Source organism: Saccopteryx leptura, chromosome 1, assembly GCF_036850995.1.
Source record: "Saccopteryx leptura isolate mSacLep1 chromosome 1, mSacLep1_pri_phased_curated, whole genome shotgun sequence".
Taxonomy (NCBI): Eukaryota; Metazoa; Chordata; class Mammalia; order Chiroptera; family Emballonuridae; genus Saccopteryx; species Saccopteryx leptura.
Genome location: NC_089503.1, coordinates 195,752,593 through 195,773,376, shown reverse-complemented (window position 1 = coordinate 195,773,376; position 20,784 = coordinate 195,752,593). Strand labels below are relative to the sequence as shown.

General features: G+C 51.4%; 1 protein-coding gene across 49 annotated transcripts in view; it reads right to left on the bottom strand.

The window, feature by feature from the left end:
* The window catches only part of ANK2 (ankyrin 2), a 380,102-nt gene that overhangs the window by 54,178 nt on the left and 305,140 nt on the right, over positions 1-20,784 (bottom strand). For 26 of the 49 annotated variants that reach the window (XM_066383826.1, XM_066383831.1, XM_066383829.1 and 23 more), the window contains 5 exons: positions 20,247-20,345; positions 12,851-12,923; positions 9,601-9,745; positions 3,757-3,859; positions 2,973-3,076 (listed from right to left, as the gene is read on the bottom strand). In XM_066383826.1, the coding sequence (XP_066239923.1) occupies positions 2,973-3,076; positions 3,757-3,859; positions 9,601-9,745; positions 12,851-12,923; positions 20,247-20,345 (524 nt within the window). Of the gene's footprint in view, positions 1-2,972; positions 3,077-3,756; positions 3,860-9,600; positions 9,746-11,652; positions 11,707-12,850; positions 12,924-20,246; positions 20,346-20,784 lie in introns of all 49 variants that reach the window. The other 23 variants (XM_066383813.1, XM_066383817.1, XM_066383818.1 and 20 more) reach the window with 3 other exon arrangements.

The window sequence follows — 20,784 nt, the reverse complement described above, 5'->3', positions numbered from 1 at the left end:
CACGCTCTCTAAAGAACAGCAACAGAAACATCACTGTCGGCCTCTTTCGCCAGACAGCGGCTGTAGCTGTATCTATTGGGCCGCCCGAGGGTCTCGCTAGTGCATTTTGGATACAATGGTAAGAAACGAATGTGACGGGATGTGACATGATGAACACTGTTGTCTGTGAACATGAAGGTGATGGTGGCTTTCGAACACCACGACCATCAGGGTCGAGTGTGCGGTGGGATCTCTGTTGGTCAGAGTCGCGGGCTGTGTGTTTTATTTGTACAAATGCTCTAGCAGAAACGTGACGAGACGAGAGGTCACTTGATAAAAGTAACAGTGAGCTCAACATCCCGTGATAAACTGCACCGCGCTGGTGGCTCGGAGCACGCATGGGTGCTTGGTGGGTTTGGACTATGTGAATGATGTGAACCGTGTGTGTGGGGAGTGTGTACACAACTGACTACCACCCGTTGAGTCCTTAGTCTTTGTAGACAAAATGTTAACTATTTAAAAAGCAGGTCATCCTTCAATTTCCCCTCATGGGATCCCTAACCTCACATTCATCTTCCAGACAAGGGCACTGAAACTCTGACTGTGGACATCACGAGCCCCGTGTCATTGACCGAGGGTCAGGGTCGGGATCGGGGTCTGATGGGTCTTCTCAAAAGAGGGTATCATGTTCTTTTATTATTATTTTATTTTATTTTTCTGAAGTGAGAAGCAGAGAGGCAGAGAGACAGACTCCTGCATGCGCCCGACCAGGATCCACTGGCATGCCCACCAGGGGGCGATGCTCCGCCCATGTGGGGCGTTGCTCTGTTGCGACCAGAGCCATTCTAGTGCCTGAGGCAGAGGCCATGGAGCCATCCTCAGTGCCCGGGCCAACTTTGCTCCAATGGAGCCTTGGCTGCGGGAGGGGAAGAGAGAGACAGAGAGGAAGGAGAGGGGGAGGGGTGGAGAAGCAGATGGGCGCTTCTCCTGTGTGCCTTGGCCAGGAATCGAACCTGGGACTTCCACACGCCAGGTCTACACTCAACCACTGAGCCAACTGGCCAGGGCTGCATTCCATTCTTTCTCTCTTCCGCAGACTGTCTTCTGCATGTACCGGTCCATTTCTCAAAGGGAAGGCTAGTCGCTTAACGATTTTCCCTAGCACCTGGCACAAGGTTCAGTGCCCCGTACAATTCAGGCAACACATGTGAGGCCCTCGGGACAGGTTAATGATCTAGGCCTCCATGATAACCAAAGCTTGGTGAGGCCACACCAGTCCCGTGGAACTGTTTCTACAGAACACATGTATCTGGACTCCCGGCACTTATAGAAATCACCGATGCTACGTCCGCAACAACAGAGACTGCTGGGAGCCGGACCAGGCGCAGGCCTCAGCATGTTCAGGCTCCCGGGAGAGAGATTCTAACGAGCAGCCCGAGTTGAGAATATTTAGTCAGTGGTCACGTGTGAAGTTCACAGAAGAACAGGTGTATTAGAGGCCAAGGTTTTAAAGATCCTTATCTTAACAGGTGATTAATCTTTAACCACCGGATGCTGTGGACATTGACTCCTTTGTCAACCCAGCTATGGCTGGTTAAACACACTGAACCTCAAACGGTCTTTTGCCGGGTGGCTGGCTATGGAAGTAACTACCCTGGTTGTGGATTCTGACTCACAGCCCTCGACCCTCCAGACACCACCTATTCCCCTCTGCAGCGCTGCTTAGAAATTCAGCAGCAGCGCACAATGTCACGCTTCCTGAAAAATTTACAGCTAGCTGTCAGATTTTAATGACCTCATTTCATACCTCAAACATGTAGGTAAATGTTGATTTAATTTGGTTGATTTCGATTTGATTTTTAATCCCTTTGAATAATTCTTGTGTTAGGAACTAGCTTTTACTTTTTGTAACAAGGAAAAGAGTATTGCGATTATTCTTCTGTATCTATGTAACTGATTTTATATCCTATGAATCTTTAGAAGATTAGAGTCAGAGGTCTAAAATTTCTTAACTGCAATACCTCAGAATGCTTTCCTGAAAGGAGACTATTTTAGACCAAAGAGAGAGAGAGAGAGAGAGAGAGAGAGAGAGAGAAAGGATCCACAATTCAATGCAGTTCTGGGAATTATGGATATGGCATTTGAAATAACAATTTAAACCCAAGCATTGTGTATAGACAACATATGGGTAGGGCTTTAAAAAAAAGTGGTTAAGTGAACAAATATTTGAAGAGTTTACATATAATTGTGTAATCACTACACGACTGACACTATTAAACCGTAAGGGAAAACTGAATCGTGAAGGGTGTTATAATTTAAAGCTCCCTTTTACAGGGTAAGTGCTCCACAGAACGTCACTCTTATCCCTTAGGACCATCTTTCAGCGTGCTCAGTCACCAGCACAGAGCCCCACTCTGTAACGAGTTGCTGTGGAACGGCAGCACCTCCCCGAGGCGTGCTCTGACCGCTGACCCTGAGACGCTCACTGAGAACCCTACGGGCGGCCCTCGCCTTTGCCTCTGGCACAAGAACTCCTCTACATAGTGGGGTGATCCGGACTTCTGTAAACATCCTGCTAAATGCACTAAAACGTGAGGAAAGGCATTACCTCACTGGTCGTTCATCTTAGCAGACAGAAGCTTTCTGGAAAGCAAACCACCTTGCCCCCCTTCTTTTTTAAGACTTCTTAAAGACAGAGCATCAAGGAGTCCAGAGGCCTCTGGGATCGGCCAGTTAGTACGCAAGCTGCTTGGTGCAGTCCTGCTCCAAGTTGTTTGAAAACAGTCAGCTTTTCAATGCCGAATCCGACCCTGTCTGCTGGCCGCTCTTTGCGGATAGGGTCCGCGTTGGATAAAGCCACGTGATTTTACGAGTTTAAACAAAGGTCACTTCCCCTGTAAGCTAGACACCAGCTACAGTGGGCACAAAGCTGTTCTTTTCACACTTCATCCCTTTCCCCCCTTGGTCTGGACACACGATACCCACGGACTCACCCTGAATGAATAGGGCTGGAAGAAAGGGCCACATTGTCCAGGTTCTCCGTGCCCCAGCTCAGGCGGGAAGAGTTTCTCTCTGCCTCCTTGGCGAGAGCCGCGACCTGGACGGAGAGAACACCGGGTTCAGTGCACATCCTCCCCTCCCTCTGCACTGAGTGAAATGTCATCGGCTCTCAGGAACGGTGCCACAGAGCGGTGGGGTCACCCGGGAGGCCTTTCACTTGAAAATATCAGACCGAGGGTCTTAAAGCCTCTTTTATAATACAGTCCCGTGTGAATCCTTGATATTAGATCCCCTGTGCACCAGCCTCTGAATAGAGGAAGTGTTCGTGTAGTTAGTGTTTCCGGCTAAAAAAAATAATAATAATAATCCCAAATATCAGAAAACTCCCCCAATAAACTGTCCTTCCTATAGAGAACAATTCCAAACACTAAGAGATATCATGAGACCTGCTCTTTTCACTTTTTTTTACCTTAAATGCACCCTCTCTTGCACTCTTTGCTCCCATAAAGACATTTTATAGACTTTCAAATAGAATCTCCACAGAAGAATTCAGAACAGCTAAAGACACAAGTGTTCTATTCCTTTAGAAACACTCTGCTCATGGAAAAAATCGAGTGAATGTTTTTCATGTTAGAAAGACTCTCCAATCTCTTATTCTGGTGATTCGTTTGGGGTTTTTTTTTTTTAGATGAAAAGGTTTTCTCTGGACATCTCCAGCACAGGGTCCTGTCTGCAAGCGGCACAGGAGTCGGGGGAGGGGAGGCGGCGGCCACGTACCTTGTGACTGGGCATCAGCACGGCCTCGTCAATCATGGCGCTGTCTCTCAGGTAGGAGGCATGGCTCAGGGTGTGAGACCTGTCGGAACTGAAGGACCGGAGGCTGGCAGGTGAGCCGGAGGCCACGTCACGTGCCAGCAGCGGAGAGGGGTGGGGAGGAGGGCATGATGAGCCAGGCAGGAGAGGGGAGAAAGCGTGCAGTTAGCGTCCGGCACCTTCCAGGGGGCAGACCACGGCGCGGGGGTGGCGGGGGGAGGGGGAGGTGGGCACAGCCGCCATGCCACCGGGCCGCTGGTCACCCGGCACAGACACACTCTCTGACTGGCTCTGCCACTCAATGGCAGGGGCCCCCAGGGAGTCCAGAAATTAGAACTGGACACTCCTAATCTGATCCATGTCCTTCCCAGAGAGGTCTGAAGCCAGCAACCGGCCTTCGCTAGCCTCCAGTCCCAGAGACTCATGCAGGAAAAGATCCCAGGGCAGAGCACACAAGATCTGTGCCAACGTGGGCCTCCCGGCAGCTAAGCAAGGTCGGGAGCAGCCCCCCGCGAGAAGAAGGGAACGAGACCTGCTTCCATCTGCCCACGCCCGTCCTGCATGGTCACTGAGACCAGGAGCCCCAGGGACACCCTGGAAGGCAAGGACACAGACCACAGCCACATGCAGGCTTCCTGAGGAAGCAGGCCCTCCCTCCTGTGTGTCTGGCGTCCCTGCGAGGCCACGTCAGAGGACAGTGCCGCTGCCACGGCATGTCCTGTGCTGAACAAAGCGTCCCCCATGCTGGTCGCCATGGTGATGACACAGGCACATGAAAGCATTTTTAAGCACCAGCCAGACCCAAACACGTCTGCCAGCACAAGTGGACGGCCGGGGACGGTGAGCAGAGACGAGATCTGGCTTCACCTGGGCTTCAGGCTTTGACCGTCGGTGCTTTGCACTTTGTGAACCTGGGACACCCAGACATCCGCATTCTGCATGTGGATGCTCAAATGCAAAGGGACAGACCCGGCCTTCGCCTGGGTGGCCATTACATTCCTCCCTAACCATTTTGTGCACTCTAGTGACAGAGTGACAGGTTCAATAAGCTTTATTTTGTGCGTGTCCGTCCACACTTCAAAGATCTAGATTTAAACGAGCAGCCCAAAGCCCACAAGGGAACACAGAGGACACGCACGCTCTCACAGTACTCACAGACATGCACAGGCTCACTGCCGTCCCAGGGCAGGCGTGTTGCCGGTGAGGCTCATAGAATTATGGACTAAATGTCAAGCTAGTGAATATTTATCTGCAGAAACTACTGCATTCTGCAAATATTCTTTATGAGATAAACCGCACTCTTGTCACCTTTACGAGGTGTCAGTGTGGCCCCCGGCAGTTCTTGGAGACATCATCAGGCGGCAGATGGTTCGTGGTGGTATTTAGGGCCTTCTCCCTCTTTTTCTGCCCTGGGTTCTGTGCCCCCAAACGGACCCCGAGTACTGTGGGGTGTGACATGCATCAGCCACTGACTGCCTGGCCCTGGGTGTTCACATCTACATATCTCTGTGTTTATAATAAAGCAAAATCTAAAGGAAGTTGGGAGTTCACTCTTCCACGTTTCGCAGGCTCTCGAGAAGGCAGCGGGGCCAGACACAGCCCAGGAGAGCAGGTTGGACGACAGGCCCCGGTGGCCACCCTGGAGGCTCTGTCCTGGCAGTCATAGGTTGCCCCCATGTGGCGGGTTCTATAGTTGTGCATGGGATTTCAAAGGTGCAATTCATACACAGGGTCCAGGGCACTGCGGGTCACCTTGGCCTGACCTCAGATTTGAGGATGGGATTAAATTGTGATGGGTGGGGGGAAGGGTCTTTAATCTCAGCAAATCTTGTCTCACTTTAAGGACTGAACAAAGTTTTTTTTCCTATTTTAAATCACAAAGATGCTTAAGATTTGTTGTATGTGTTTTGCTTTGAAATTCTACTCCCCTAAACTTTGGTTAGAATGGGGCCCAGGGAGAGACAACAGTGCAGGGTCACCGTCCCGAAACTCCGGGGTGGGACTCCGGTGTGCCCATCACATAATCTCTCTCCATGGCTTTAAAAGGCCAAGACCCAGAGTGTGACTTCGCCCATTTAAAGTCCCACATTGTGACTTCACACATTTAAAGGTGCTACACGTATATAAGTGAGCATGCCTGCTTATAACCAGCAGGCAGAGATGCAGTCACCAGGTAGAAATGACTCCGGCATGCAGCCCTGGGGCAGCAGAAACGAGGTCTCAAAGGGGACTGGAGCAAACAGAATGGTGAGGAACGGTACCTCAACCAAACCTAGTGACGTATGTGGCTGGCGCCGCTGTAAATACCAACCTTTGAAAGAAGGCAGCCAGGTCTCGACAGCCACCCCGAGGGACACGCCTACCTGGGCAGATGTCTGTTTCAGGAGTGAGGTGTTCAAGGGCTCACTGGGCTGAGAACGCAGTAAAGCCACGTTCTGCAAGCAACGCCTCCTAACTCCTGGGTCAGTCTCCCACTTGACTTTGAACAAGGAAGGGCAGAGTGAGAGGCGGCGGCATTTTTTTTCTTTTCAGAAGCCCCAACAGGAAAGGAATACAGAGAAAGAATAAAGGAAAGAAAGAGATGAGGTAACTTACAACCAAAAAAAAGAGTTGAGTGTAGAGACAGAAATATACCAGGATCTGTAGACAGAGGAGTTAGAGAGAGAGTGGACACACAGGAACCCTGTAGACACAGGTCTCTATCTTGTGATTTTATTCTAACTCACAATTGCCTTTACAGTGCTAATTACTTATTTAAGCACTGTTCATAGTCTCTAATTGCTCTTTTTTTTTCTATTTTGTCACAGAACCTACTTCAATGAAATAATGTTAGAACATTATAACAATAGAGCATTATTCTCTCTGAAGGACCAGCACCAAAATCTGGAATAATTTGAATCTTTGGCCCAGAAACGATCCACTTGATTTAAAATGTTACAACAAGTTTAAAATGTTTTGTAACCAAGTGTTCTTTTTTCTCCCCCCTCAGTCAGAAGCCGTGACTATTCAGTTGATAAGTTTCCAGGAACACACAGCCTCTCCAGTGTTAATTCTTACTTGTGGTTTGGCTACAACGTGCTGCGTGTTTGCTCTGGTCTTACGTGGACACTTTGGGGACACTGTTCTATAGACACATATTAGATTGTTGTAAAATTTATCATGTCACTGAAGAATGTAGTCCTAGTGACTAGACGTTGGAGAACTGGAGCCCTCAAACCATACTGACCAAGTAAGCATTGAAAAGTGTGTTTTCTCTAACACAGGGAGAGATATCTGTGGTTCGCGGTCATTTAGGGTTTTTTATACTGCATTCGGAGAGCATTGTAAGTTTGTAAGCACTGATAAAATAAAACGGGCACAAGATCCAACCAATCAGAAGCTGGCTGTGTTTTTTATTCCGGGCATGTTACATTGTACCTACTTGTATCCTTCTGCGCCCTCACAGTTCTTGTCCTATCACCCCCAACCGCAAGGGCTAAGGAGATTCCGTTCGAGGGAGTCACCCTAATATTTCCTGACCACGCGGGGTGTGGGGGTGTGGGGGGCACTGTGATGGGCGAAGTCACACCTGCGCTTGTCCTAGTTTCTATTCTAGTAATATATGTATCCCTTCCAGGCCAAGTCATTGTTCAATTGGATACATAAAAATTCTGATTGAAGAACAAATCCATAATTCTAGAACAGAAGCAAGCCCGCAGACATAGCCCACATGGACAACACGCACACTGAGCGGCGAGCAGGGGACAAGTGGATGGGTCAGGAAGTTCCCGTTTCCAGGCGACAGGACACATACCTGGGCATGGTGCTATTATTGGATGCATACCAAATAAAGAGATAAATAAGGAGACGGTAAATGGTGACCCCCCCCCCCCCAAAAAAAGGTAACATACTGAGTTGTCGAAGCAAAATTAAAAACAAAAACAAAAAACAAGATGCTCTGAAGACGAGCTGCTGTTGTGACTGGAGTTTCCAGTGGGAGAAGGAGACACCCCCCTCCCGTCTCCGGTGCTCTCGGAAAGCAAGCAGGTAGCCAGAGACTGGCTCACGTCTCGGCTCAGACACTGTCCTGACACGCTGCCCAGTGTCCAGTGTAGGCAGAGCAGTCAGACCAGCAAGCCCTGTTTTGCAGAAAGCATCGCTCTAAATTCTTTCTCAACGTAAGAGCTTTCAAAGAAGGAAAAGGGGCCACACCCAGCACTTTTTCTTAACAAAAGACACCACCACACCAGATTGAAAGGTTTTTCACTGATGGTCATGCGGCTCAGACTCTGAGGAATGTGTGTGTAAAGCCCTCAACTATGCACTTTATTGACATCTGAAGCCTTTTAAGAATCTCAGATTGTGAGGTCCAAATCTGTGAGTATGTGTCAAAGGCTCAATACAAAGAACATAAGCCCAATCCCCCTGAGTGGTCTCTGCATCCTGACCCCACGGACAGCCTCTATCTGAGGCACCAAAGCCTAGGAGGCCATCTAACCTTCCTCTGCACCACCTACCCTGGAAATCCATCACCAGATCTGGCTAGTGTTCAAAGTCCCGCACGACCGTGACTACTGAGGTCAGAGTTCAAATCTTCACACCAGTTCCTATCACGGGGGGGGGGGGGGGGTTCTCAGGTGGCAGAACTGCCCAGCTGAGGCCTCTGACATCTCTTCTGTACACCTGGTCACCTCTCCTGCTGTTAGAGGGGTCCCCCAACAAGCAGACATCCCTTCCCTCCCCCATGCTCGGTCAGTACCAGGTGCTGACCCTCACATGCCTGCAGCCCTGGCTCGGGATCTAATCAAGTCTCATGGCCCTGCCCAGCCTTCCTCATGGCCACCGCAGTCCTCACAGTCACAGCCTGGCATCTCACCTGAGCCTGGGGCCCCAGGCCCACTGGCACCGCTGGCCTGGTGAACCCGCTGGGCTAGGACTCAGCAACTGCATCTTAATCACCTCTGTCCCATGAGGCCAGTCCCCAAAGGCACTAATGGCCCGTTCATGGAACCGTTTCAGAAAACACAGGGCAGGGGGCCCTGGTACGGAAGGAAAAAAAAACCCCAAAAAGTTTGTTCCTGCCAATGATCCATGAAGAAAGGACTATTGTGTAGGGACGTGATTTCTTAGACTCCAGACATGCTTAGGTCACAGCTCAGAAGTGCCCAGATGGACAGCTGAAACCGGAGAGCAGTAACCAGACATCACACCCTGTGGATGGCCAGATGGTGTACCCTAACTCAGCTGCCCGCTTTTGATGGGTTACCGTGTCCCTCCCCAGCTGACCTCGGGAAAACAGGCACCAGTCATGCTGGTCAGGGATATCCAGAAACTGACACTGACCCAAAGCTTCACAGCTGGTCTCTTGCCCTCCCAAGGCCCATGAGCCCGAGCCCCGCCCGGTTTGGCCCAGGGTCCAGCGGGACTGTCCTGACACTCCCTGACTGCGTATTCTTTTTAGTCCTTCTTTGCGACATAGCTATCTTTATTCACGGAAACTATGGCTCTAACCTTAAAACTGAGGGGCCAGGGCATGTCCTAAGAGCTCCGATCGGGCTCACTGTCCTTCCTCTCGGGCGAGAGGAGAAAGCGGCAAAGGAGTAAAAGTATCTGTTTAAAGGTGGGTGTCTCTGCATTTGATTTAATAGGTTATGCAATCTCTCCAGGCCTCGGTTTCCCCGCTTTGAGCTGAATGCAGAGAACAGGCCAATGCTGGGGGGTGGGAGTGGGGGGGTGCTCGTGTCAGCGTGGTGCCTGCTCTTCTACGAGCCCCCTAAGAGCGTGCCTACCCCCTCCTGGCTGAGGCCGCGGGGAAGCGTCTGTGAGTACCTGTCAGAGCGTCCTCCCTCCAAACTGTAGCGCAGGTAACTCATGCCGTCCAGGAACTGGCTGCTGGGCAGCGAGTCGTCACCCAGCTCCTTCAGGTCCTCGGGCCTCAGGTATTCTCCACCATCGCCGGTCATTGTGTCGTCCCCTGGAAACGAGCAGAGGACAGGGAAGAATCACTTGCCGCCATGTGCAGCGGGACAGTGCCAGCAGCACGGCACGGATGGGTGTCCCCAGAGCATCACACACAAGAGGAAGGCCCCGCGCATGTGCACAACAAAAAAAAAGGTGAGAAGTCAGAGAACCGACACCCGGCCCCATGCCTGTCACTTAGAGGAAGTCGTTACCTGGACTCTGATTCTTTATTCAGTTTTCCTACTTATTCATGTCCTTTAGTGACAGCTGGTTTATTCCTGATATTATATCACGAGGCGACACTAATGACAGGCACACATCAACACGACCCGGACAAGCACAACACGCACTGATGCTGATCACCCTGAAGAATTGACAGGGTCCGGGGGGGGGGGTCACTTTAGGGTGGTGCCCACAGGGAGCCTCAGGGGGTGGCCTTGTTTGGAGGAAGGGCTTTAGGGAGATAATGAAGGTAAGCTTTGGGAGGCGATCAGACTGGGCAAACCCAGTGAGCGTGTCCTTACAGAAGACCGAGATGGACACACAGAGAAGCACGGAGCAAAAGGCCAGCTGAAGGCAAGGGACTCCGGACCGCTGAAGGCCACAGGAATTAGAGACACAAGAATGCCTTTGAGAGCCTCCGGAGTTCAGAAGCTTAGTCCCACCACGGACGTCCGGCCTCTGGCACTGTGACCAGGATAAATGGACTGCCCGAGTTTGTGCTAACTTGCTGTGGCCACCCGAGGACAGGTCAGTGAGGCTGGCCTCCCCGAAAAATGAGCTGGAAGGGTCCATTTGTTCAGGTGCGGTTCTGACGGGCACATGTGATGGGGTTTCAGTTAAGAGGCTGCTGTGTAAGGGGTCACAGACCTCACGTCAACAGCGTGAATGAGAGAGTGATGTGGGTTACTTATTAGAGGAAAATGTGCAATACACCAGCAGCACTCAAGGTCTGTGTCGGCAAGCAACGGTTCAAACTAAGGATGAGAGCAGGTGTCTGAACACGGTGACCAGACCCAGCAGCTCAGACGTGTGCCGACCGGCCTCGTGGACTCACCTGTCCCACCGCTCCCTGCCTTGTGTGGTCTGCAGCTCTCCCCTGGGAGTGCCTTTATGAGTCGTGTAAAGTGGGATCCATTCTGGGAGGAAAACATTGTAAGAGCCATTCTAAGAAGTGGCTCATCAATATGCAGGCAATGTCTGGTTTGGATGGAAGCTTACCATGTTTTCAGGAACAAAAAAAAAAAGGTATGAGCTTTGTCACAGTCTGGAAAGACTCAGTCTCTTCTTACTGATGAGGAGGGAAGGGACCCTTACTGATGGCGAATCTGTTGATTCAAACAAGCTGCACCATACAAGTCCTTTCGCAAGTGTCGTGGAAGGTCCTTTAAACCCAAAAGCTTTGCCACCTTAAACATGACCTCATAGCTACTCATCTGGTGTCTCTGTAACCGTGTGAGAACCATTCTCTTCCCCAAGAATGACACAAAACAGCATTCAGTTTGAGCCGTCTCACTCAGCTGTTCACAAGTTCATGCTAGTTCCGGGTCAACTTATCCAAGAATAGTTTCTATTTCTTCCCCCTTTAAACTTGTATTCTAAGAAGAAATATTGGTCTGGGGGAGACCGTTTCTATAACAGTCACGAGACAACGTAATGATGTTAAGATGTCTCCATCACGGTCGCAAAATCATGAACAGTGTAAGCAAGCCGTGGCTTGAAGCTTCCAAGTTAATAAAACCCACACGCTCGGGCGTACGCACGCACACACAGCCTCGCCCGTGGGACACATGCTGCCTCCACAGGGACAGGTTAGTACTAGGCACCCAGGTTTAGACATCAAGCCAATGACTCCTACACAGTTAAGAAAAATTAAAAGCCACGAAAAGCTTTCACTCCAGCAACGTCCTCGGTGGGTACCTGAATCAGCGAGGGCTTCCCCGTCAGGGCAGTAGTCACCAGACTGTTTGAACGCTGTCCAATGTACAAGTGGAGATTAGAAGAATGAGCCCCCCACACGATAGGGTGTGCACACGGGAAAGGGGAGGCCCAGGGGTCCAACTGGGGGAGGATGGAACAGAAAGAACTGTAACAAACACTGGGAGCTCACGGTCGGTCACACACCGGCCCAACCTGTGCATCTTCTTGTCGTTAGTTCTTACAAAACCCAGCTCAACTCAGAGCGCTTACCAACAGGCACGTTAGCAAACGGGTCCCTAGTAGACATCTCAATGTACAGTGTCACGTTGTGATTAGATCTTAACGAACCCTAAAGAAACAGCACTCCTGTGTCTCCATAAAGGCAATTAATCGGCCCCGGTGCTGTTCTTCATGGCCGTCAATTTTCAGGGGTGCACACCCAACCACAGCAGTGGTTTGAAACCCGGCTGGCCGCAGGCTTTCTGTGCTGCGCCACGGATTTTTTTTTTTGTTCAAGAAAAGCCAACTGTCTAGTTGGGGTGGAGGTGGGGAGCCCAAAACATGGCCCCACCCGAGGGTCCCAAATGCTTCTGGTAGATCCGTCAGCATCTCAGAACCTTGACACCTTGGATAAACTGTATCAACCCTAACACTGGGGGGGGGCACATTTTCTGACTTAACACATCAAACTCTTACAGGTGAATTTTTCTGACTTAACTGCTATGCTTTTGTTGTTTATTTTTAAAAATAGTTTCTAAGGCTCTTTTCCTCTGGATTTAAAATATATGCTGCACATCTGAGCCAGCCAGAAAGCAGGGGCTTCTGGATATACCACTGATAGTGTGCATTCTAGGATCTTTTCATTGAAGGTGATGTCATAAGAAAAGTAATTTAATACAATTAAAATATACGTTAATTGTTGCATTATTGGGTCGATGTTTTCACTGAGGGCCAATTTCTAGTTCTTTCCCAGGCCTGTTATTTAGTTAGACAAGAATGATAACACCAGTTGAAAACAGACCAATCGGAATCCTCCTTCCCCAAATGGCAAAGATATCAATGAATTGAAACCAAGGTGGGACCGCGATGTTCGAGTGAAGACATCGCCATCGAGACCCAGCTCAGACCCTGAAGGCAGGATGGCTCCTTCGGGAGGGACCAGGACAGGCTTCAGAGAGGTCTGAAAATAAAGACTCACCCTCTTCATCGGAAACATCGAGCACTTCAGTCATCGTCTCGGGAACATTCAGCTTGTGCTTTTCGGTGATAGTCTGAAAAGAAAAAAAAAATCATTAATCCTCAAAAACAAAATCTAACCAAAGATCTAAGAGCTGAGAGGCGCTCAGACTCCTCCTTGAGACCTGCGGTCCCGTTTTTCCCTGTTTATGCTGGGAGTTCTTTCTCTCACGTTCTAGAATGAAAACCCATTTCTTCCTCCTGAAGGTAGAGAATAGAGGCCCTGACCAGTTGGCTCAGCGGTAGAGCATTGGCCCAGCATGTGGAAGTCCCAGGTTCAATTCCTGGCCAGGGCACAGAGAAGAAGCGTCCATCTGCTTTTCCACCCTTCCCCTCTCGCTTCTCTCTCTTTCTTCCCCTCCTGTGGTCATGACTTGATTGGAGCGAGTTGGCCCCAGGTGCTGAGGATGGCTCCATGGCCTCCACCTCAGGTGCTAAGAAGAGCTTGGTTGCTGAGCAACAGAGCAATATCCCAGATAGGCACAGCATCACCCCCCGGTGGGCTTGCTGGGTGGATCCCAGTTGGGGTGCATGCGGGAGTCTGTCTCTCTGCCTCCTCTTCTCTCACTGAATTAAAAAAAAAAAGATAAAGGATCAAGAACTCCAGGGAAGTCGTACAAGACAAGCCCATTGTTCTGCGTTCCCACTTGAGAAGTGAATTCTTTAGCAATGGCACTGACGATCAGTCACATTGAGGCTTCATGCCTGCCTTTCTCTCTTTCCCCTGGGCTCTAATGGACCCACAAGAGTTGTAGCGGGGGGGCGGGCAGTGGGCAGCAGCAGCCCGTTTGGGCTGACTCCTGAAACCTGTCTCCAAAGCGCTCTCTGCTTTGACTTTCCTCCCGCACGGCCAGCAAATTCTCACTTCACTTGTTGTGCTGTCCCTTGTCTAAACTCTTTCCTTCAACAAGACAAGAACTGTGGTCTCATCACTTGGCCAGTAAGAAGACTACTCATAAAACTGTTATGAGGATTAAATGAAATAATATTTACAACAGCTCTAAGAACAATGATCGGCATATCTTAGTATTCAATAAACTAGCTAGCATGAGTTATTATTATTGTAACTAATTTCATTTAAATTAATCTGAAAGTGAAGGGCCTCTGAACTTTTTCAATCGCTCAGGTGTTGAAGAAACATTCTGAGTGGCTATTGTCTGGACGTCAGGAGCAGCTTCAGACACACCGACTGGCATTGTTATGGGAATTTTAAAAGACGAATTTCTCGAAATAAGACTAAAATCTTCACCAAAAGCCTCTAAGATGCAGTCAAGAGATGCAGTCAACAGTCGTCCCGGTCTGTATACTACGCTACACAGATGTTCCAGACACGTTCGAATAGCTGCAATGATCCCCCAGCACCAATGCTTTTCTTCCCAGAAGCAGCAAACAAATAGATGATATAAAAGTATGCAGTATGATATAATGTCTAAACAGATTTCCTTTCTGGCGATACACCGATAAAGAAAAAAAAGACACCAGGGAAGCAAAGGAGGCCACGTGCTGTGCAGAGGAGGGGGCAGAAACCCAGTTTCCCACTCATCCCGTTCACGCAGCCCCAGAATGCCTCACTCACGGACAGACACCCACACCATTGGGAACACAAAAGCACCTGCCCACAGTTTCCAGAGGGCGACAGGTGGTCAACATCTATCTGCTGACAGGACAAACAGAGAAAGACGGCTGTGATATCCCGTTCAATTATCATTTGAACATTAGTGTATACATTTAACACAGGTAAATTGCAACCTGTGTTTTACAGTAACGGCTCTCTCCACTCGAGCTGCATATTAAAATTATCAGGGAGAGTTTTGTTTTGTTTATTAATATTGCTGGTTGAGTCCCATCACAGACCGATATTAAATCAGCTTCCCTGAGGACCGGGCCGAACTCTGTGCATTTTCAAAACGTTTCTCAGGTGCGTCTGCTGTGCAGCTCAATCTGCAACCTGTTCTCCTGTGTTAAGAAAGTGCATGCAGCCCTGGCCAGTTAGCTCAGCAGTAGAGCATTAGCCTGGTGTGTGGAAGTCCAGGGTTTGATTCCCGGCCAGGGCACACAGGAGAAGCGCCCATCTGCTTCTCCACCCTTCCCCCTCTCCTTCCTCTCTCTCTCTTTCCCTCCCACAGCCAGGGCTCTATTGGAGCAAAGTTGGCCCGGGTGCTGAGGATGGCTCTGTGGCCTCTGCCTCGGGCGCTAGAATGGCTCTGTTTGCAGCTGAGTAACACCCCAGATGGGCAGAGCATAGCCCCCTAGTGGGCGTGCTGGGTGGATCCTGGTTGTGCACATGCAGGAGTCTCTCTGACTGCCTCCCCACAGGGGAGGGGAGGGGAGGAGAGGGAAAAAAAAGAAAAGAAAAGAAAAGAAAAGAAAAGAAAAGAAAAGAAAAGAAAAGAGAAAAGGAAAGAAAGGGCATCACATCATGGGCAATGATATACTTAAAACACAGCACAGAGACAATGACATCCTATTAAACGGTGACTTTGGGAAACTGTTTAAATGAGTATCTAAGTGTAAATAAAATGAGTTCAACACCCAAAGGGCTAGTTCCAGCCTTCAACGACACCAGGACGTCCATTTCTGCAGAATGCTGATGAGTACTTGCCCTTCACAGGGAGCATCTCTCCTTAAATGATCAAATGATACGGCCGGGCGTTCTCGGTTTCCATTTTCAGATGATAACAGGACGACAGCACTTTCTTTGAACTGTAGAAATCACTTTGCTGCAGCTGGGTCACTGATGACTGTTGAAAGCTACCATCAGCAAACAGACGCGGCCACAGAGAAAGCAATACGCAGGGACCATGTTTGTCTTGGCTGATTTGGGGGGCAGAGGTGAAAATGCCATTTGCAGGGCAACGTAAGAAATGCAGTCCGCATTTGTGCACTGGCCTCAGGGGGTGGTCAGTACTTGTTGACTGGACAGTGAATGTGTCCTCCTCAGTGCGACTCAAGTCGTCAGAAATGCACACATACTCTACCCTGGAAAACCTGATTATCACAAACTATGGTTTTGTGCAGGAGCCTGTGCGCGGCACACAACAACAGGGATGTGACACAATAATGAGCCTGATCTTTCCACAAGAGAAGCCACAGGATTCCACGGTCAAGACCAGAAATGACTTCCACAGGTAAGGGGAGCATGCACTGCGCCCAAGCTGTGTGGGGTGTGATTAGATCAGACAACACGGCGAAGCAGATAGGATATGAGAGACGGCAGACCCAAGGACGAGCTCTTACTATGGTGGAGTGTATTTGGCTGTTCTGTGCAGAAGAGAAAGGGGGCTGGACTGGGCTGGGCTTCACTTCACCACAGCTGGGTGGGGGTCTGGCTTGTGTGTCCCTTCCTATGCCCACACCTGGGTGCCCACCCGAGGGGTTATAGTCTCAGCTGGCCTGTGTTTCCAAACTCATTCTACAAGTGGTACAGGCAAATATAATTTTTGTAACAAATTAAAAATGTAAATAACATTTTTCTCTATTAAAAAACAAACAAACAATTAAGGTAATTGGTTCAGACAAGTCTCAGAAAAGTAAGTCACCAAAAACAGGTGCTACCTCAGGTATGGTAGGGATGATGATAACAGACTGGAAAAACAATGACGTCAGAAGTTTAAAAAGGTTGTCCCTCAGCACAGTGTCTCGTTAAGACACACGCAGGATGAGGTAACAGCCCTCACATGTCCATACTATGGGGTATGCACACAGCACAGAATGCATTAGGGGTGGCCTGTGTGCAAGATTGACAACTGAGCGGTCCCATCAGGTTTTCAAAGAAAACCTCTGGGTTCCGCCTCCAAGTGTCACGTGACTCATCCGTGTGGGGAGGGGTGGGGGGGTGTTCCCATTCTAACCGGTTTAGAACTTTGAACATTTACATTTTCTTAACAGCTTATCAAAGAGTGCTCCGATCTTTCAGCGACAATGTAACGTCATTTTATCTCGGTGGTTTTGTCAGTCCTGTATGCCCCTCCTATCAATGACTAGATGTGGCATAAAGTACGATCACTTTAAAGTTGTTCACGTAACACAAACGAGGAACGACAGCTGATCCATAAGGCGCAGCCTGAGTCACATCTCCCAGCATCACCTGGGGACAGGATGGGGGGTTCCCACTTCTGCTGCCGGACATGGGAGGCCCTCATTCTGACGTCTGTGTCCCCATCCCGCCCTCCCCCCGCCCCCCGCACAGCGACAGTCACCCCAGGAGGTCGAGCGGTCCTGTCCCTGTGGCGTCTTATGCAGTAAAGGTTAGCGAAACAAGCCCTGGTTCCAAACGCCCTGATTTCTGCAGCGGGCACGTTGCCTTCCCCGGAGCAGCCCAGCTCCTCTTAGCCACACGCTGGGGAGAGACCCCGGATAGATGGACGGACGGCCGCTTGGGAAACTGCATCTGACGGAGGAGAAGCCAGGCAGCTGCTCCAATGCTCCTCCCCGCAGTCCAACGGCGTGAAGTGTGCGCGTCGCCTGTGTGGCTGCGTGTGGCTCAACTGTCCTGTTTAAACGGTGACAGGTTAAATTTTATTTTATTTTACGTAATTATTACACCGGTTTATGCTGTTTGTCTATCACTGGTGAATCATTCCAAGGTATTTTCAGTGACTCCGTAGACTTGAGGAAATTATGCTGGAAATGATGCTCCCAGGAAGATCAATAACGGCCTTTTTTTGAAAATTAGGTGACCCTGGCCGGTTGGCTCAGCGGTAGAGCATCGGCCTGGCGTGCGGGGGACCCGGGTTCGATTCCCGGCCAGGGCATATAGGAGAAGCGCCCATTTGCTTCTACACCCCCACCCCCTCCTTCCTCTCTGTCTCTCTCTTCCCCTCCCACAGCCAAGGCTCCATTGGAGCAAAGATGGCCCGGGCGCTGGGGATGGCTCTTTGGCCTCTGCCCCAGGCGCTAGAGTGGCTCTGGTCGCGGCAGAGCGACGCCCCGGAAGGGCAGAGCATCGCCCCCTGGTGGGCAGAGCATCGCCCCTGGTGGGCGTGCCGGGTGGATCCCGGTCGGGCGCATGCGGGAGTCTGTCTGACTGTCTCTCCCCGTTTCCAGCTTCAGAAAAAAAAAAAAAAAATTAGGTGAAAACTCTTCTTTCCCAACATTCCCGTCCAGCTGCTTTCAGCGGAGCTAAGCTCTGTTACGTCACAGGTCTCAGAACAAGGACTCCGGAATCCGATGAACTGAATCTGAATCCCAGACATACGCCCAGTGCCTGGAACACCTGCAATTGCTCAATATCCATCACTGCTTTGATGTCACCGAGGACAGTGTGGTATAAGAGGAACAAACGCACGTCTCTCCCCGGAGACGGGATGTGTCAGGAAGGAGACCGGCGGGATGGAAAGGAACGTTTGTGTTTCCATTCTCAGCCCACACTCCGTGTCAGGAAACAGTAGAACTCATGAAGGTCCGAGAAGAACCACTGTCCAGGGGGCAGGGAGGAAAAGGGAGGATGCATCAGAACACGCAGCCAGTTGGGACCACCCTGGGCCGGGGGCCGGAGGACACAGCTTCTTCTAGGAGCAGGTACGCCACAGGCCTGCATTTGCTGGCTTCCCCCACCCCCCCCAGAAACTTGTTTTATTTCCGAGTCCGGTGGTTCCGCAGAGCAATGCTCGCTCGATCGCCTCAGCGGCGTGGAGATAACCGGGTACCAGACAAAGAAAACAGCGGGCAGAGTCGGAGAGGTCTCTCTCTCTATGAGCCCCTGGAGCTGGGAGTGCGGGTGCCTGGCCATCTGTCCAGCCGCTTCCTTGGGGACACCTGAGAACCTGCATGGCGGCCGTCCTCGGACGCAGGCCTGTGTAAGGTCCTTCGCCGTGGGTCCCACGTGGGGGGCCGCGCTCTCTCTGCCAGTGAGCTAGTCCCATCTTACAGTTCTGACCAGTTCCCTCAGAATCTATCTTCCTACGGAAGCTGAGTGCCGGCCCCTGGCCCTCGCCGCTGCCCTGGGTGGGGGGCGCTGCTGGTGGGCACGGGGCTGCTCCTAACAGGGACAGCACAGAACCCAGCCCTGCCCCCTCCCCGTCACCTCGGCAGCTGGGGTGGATCCAGACACCAGGGGAGGACACATGCACAAGGTGCCAGAAAAGGATGCAGGCTCGCCAGCTGCAGGGAAGCTGGAAAGAAGAAAGGACACGCCTGACCCAGGTCGACAGGAGGTGTGTGTCGTGAGAGCAGGCAGGCTGGGCCACTCATTGGGGTGTCACTCACCTGGGACAGGCACACTGTTTCAAGGAGGCCAGATGAGCCCAGGCCCCCAAGAGGGAGATGTTCTTGAGATCAGAAATGACAGGGTAAGAAAGCCATCCAGAGTCAGCCTCGAAGACTCGGGGTTATTAGCACAGGTGGAAGACAGACCCGTTTCTCCCTATGTGACTTACGGAAGAAGCTCCACTTTAAATCCTTAAAAGTTCTGTGGCACATGGGGCCCACAGGCCCTGACACTCCGCTCAGCAAACAAGCTGCGGACTCTCGGGCATCTGGACACGCGTCTCACGTCCACAAGTAAATCACACGGCCCTCCACGCAGGACCACACCTCACGGGGACCATGGACTCCACCAAAGTGTGCCCCTCCCTCCTCACCTCTCTCACCAGATCCAGGACGGCGGCGCGCCCTCCAGGTCTGGGCCATCGGCAAAACCCTCCGTCAGCCTTTGTGCTTGCCCCTCTCTGAGCACATTGTCCCTAAAGGACCCCCAGGGCTCCACCATCTACATGTCACCAAACTGCTGTTCCCAGAGGTCAAGCTTCAGAAGAGTCACTAACAAGAAAACACGGAGAGGTCGGCCCGAAGAGGCACCCTGGGCTTCACTGGAGGACACGGGGCACCGGGAGGCTGCCTGCCTGCCTGCTCTGCACCCCAGCTCCTCGCCCAAGGGCACCCCAGTGTTCACCACACACCCAGCTGTCACCACAGGTCAGGACAACACGGGGACAGTCTCCCTACTAAGCTCAGTCCATTTTCTGATTGAACACAAACCAGAAGGGAAGCAGGGGGACTACCCCCCACGGAAAAGCGTCAGACCAGCCCTGAGCACCACAGGGGATGGGGCCTTTGCGAGGCCGTGTCACCGGGCTGTCCCGCCCCTTGGCCAGAAGCTGGGGTCATACCCAAACCACAGTGGAGTCAGTCACAGAAAAAGGACCTCAGGGTGGTCCAAGGACACTCTGACGTCTCACGTGGGCTTGTTGTGACTACAGGGCGCTCGATCCTCGGGACTGTGTGCGGAGGCATCCGCACCCAGAAACTCCTGTGAGCACCTCACCATAGAGTTACGGCAAGTTCAGAACTGAAGCTCAGGACACTGTTTGGGAAGAAACCCCCGCCAGCCGCGGAAGCCCGTGGGCTTCCTGACTCACCGTGGTGGTGGTGGTCACCTCCTCCGTCACGACCTTCAGGGTGTCGACCACCGAGATGTAGCCCAGCCGCTTGGCAATGGCCAGGGCTGTGTTGCCGTTCTGGGGAGAGGGGGGAGGGAGAGAAGCCGGTGAGCTCAGCGCCCTGCCTGAGCCAGCACCTCCTCCAGCTCCAGGCTCCGCTGAGGACATCACTACTTCGCACCGTAGCATCTGAATGTGTCTGGTAACTTCTCCAGACTGGAGTGCAGGTCACCATGGCAACATAACAAGCTGGATCTGCCCCACTCTCCCTAACGAGCAGCACTCATGGCTTTAACTCCTGGGTGTTTGACTCCGGGCACTGTGCACCCAGGCTGCAAGGTGCCAGTGAAAGGCAGATCCACGTGATCATCCCCGAGCCCCCGGCCGCCGAGGGGAGCCCCACCCCACACTTGGGGCCGTGGAGCAGGGCTCACTGTGCAGGAAACAAGGCCGGCCGGCCAGCAGCTGGGCGTCTGCAAAGGACACTGAGAACCAGGACTCGGCCAGAGGGGGTGGT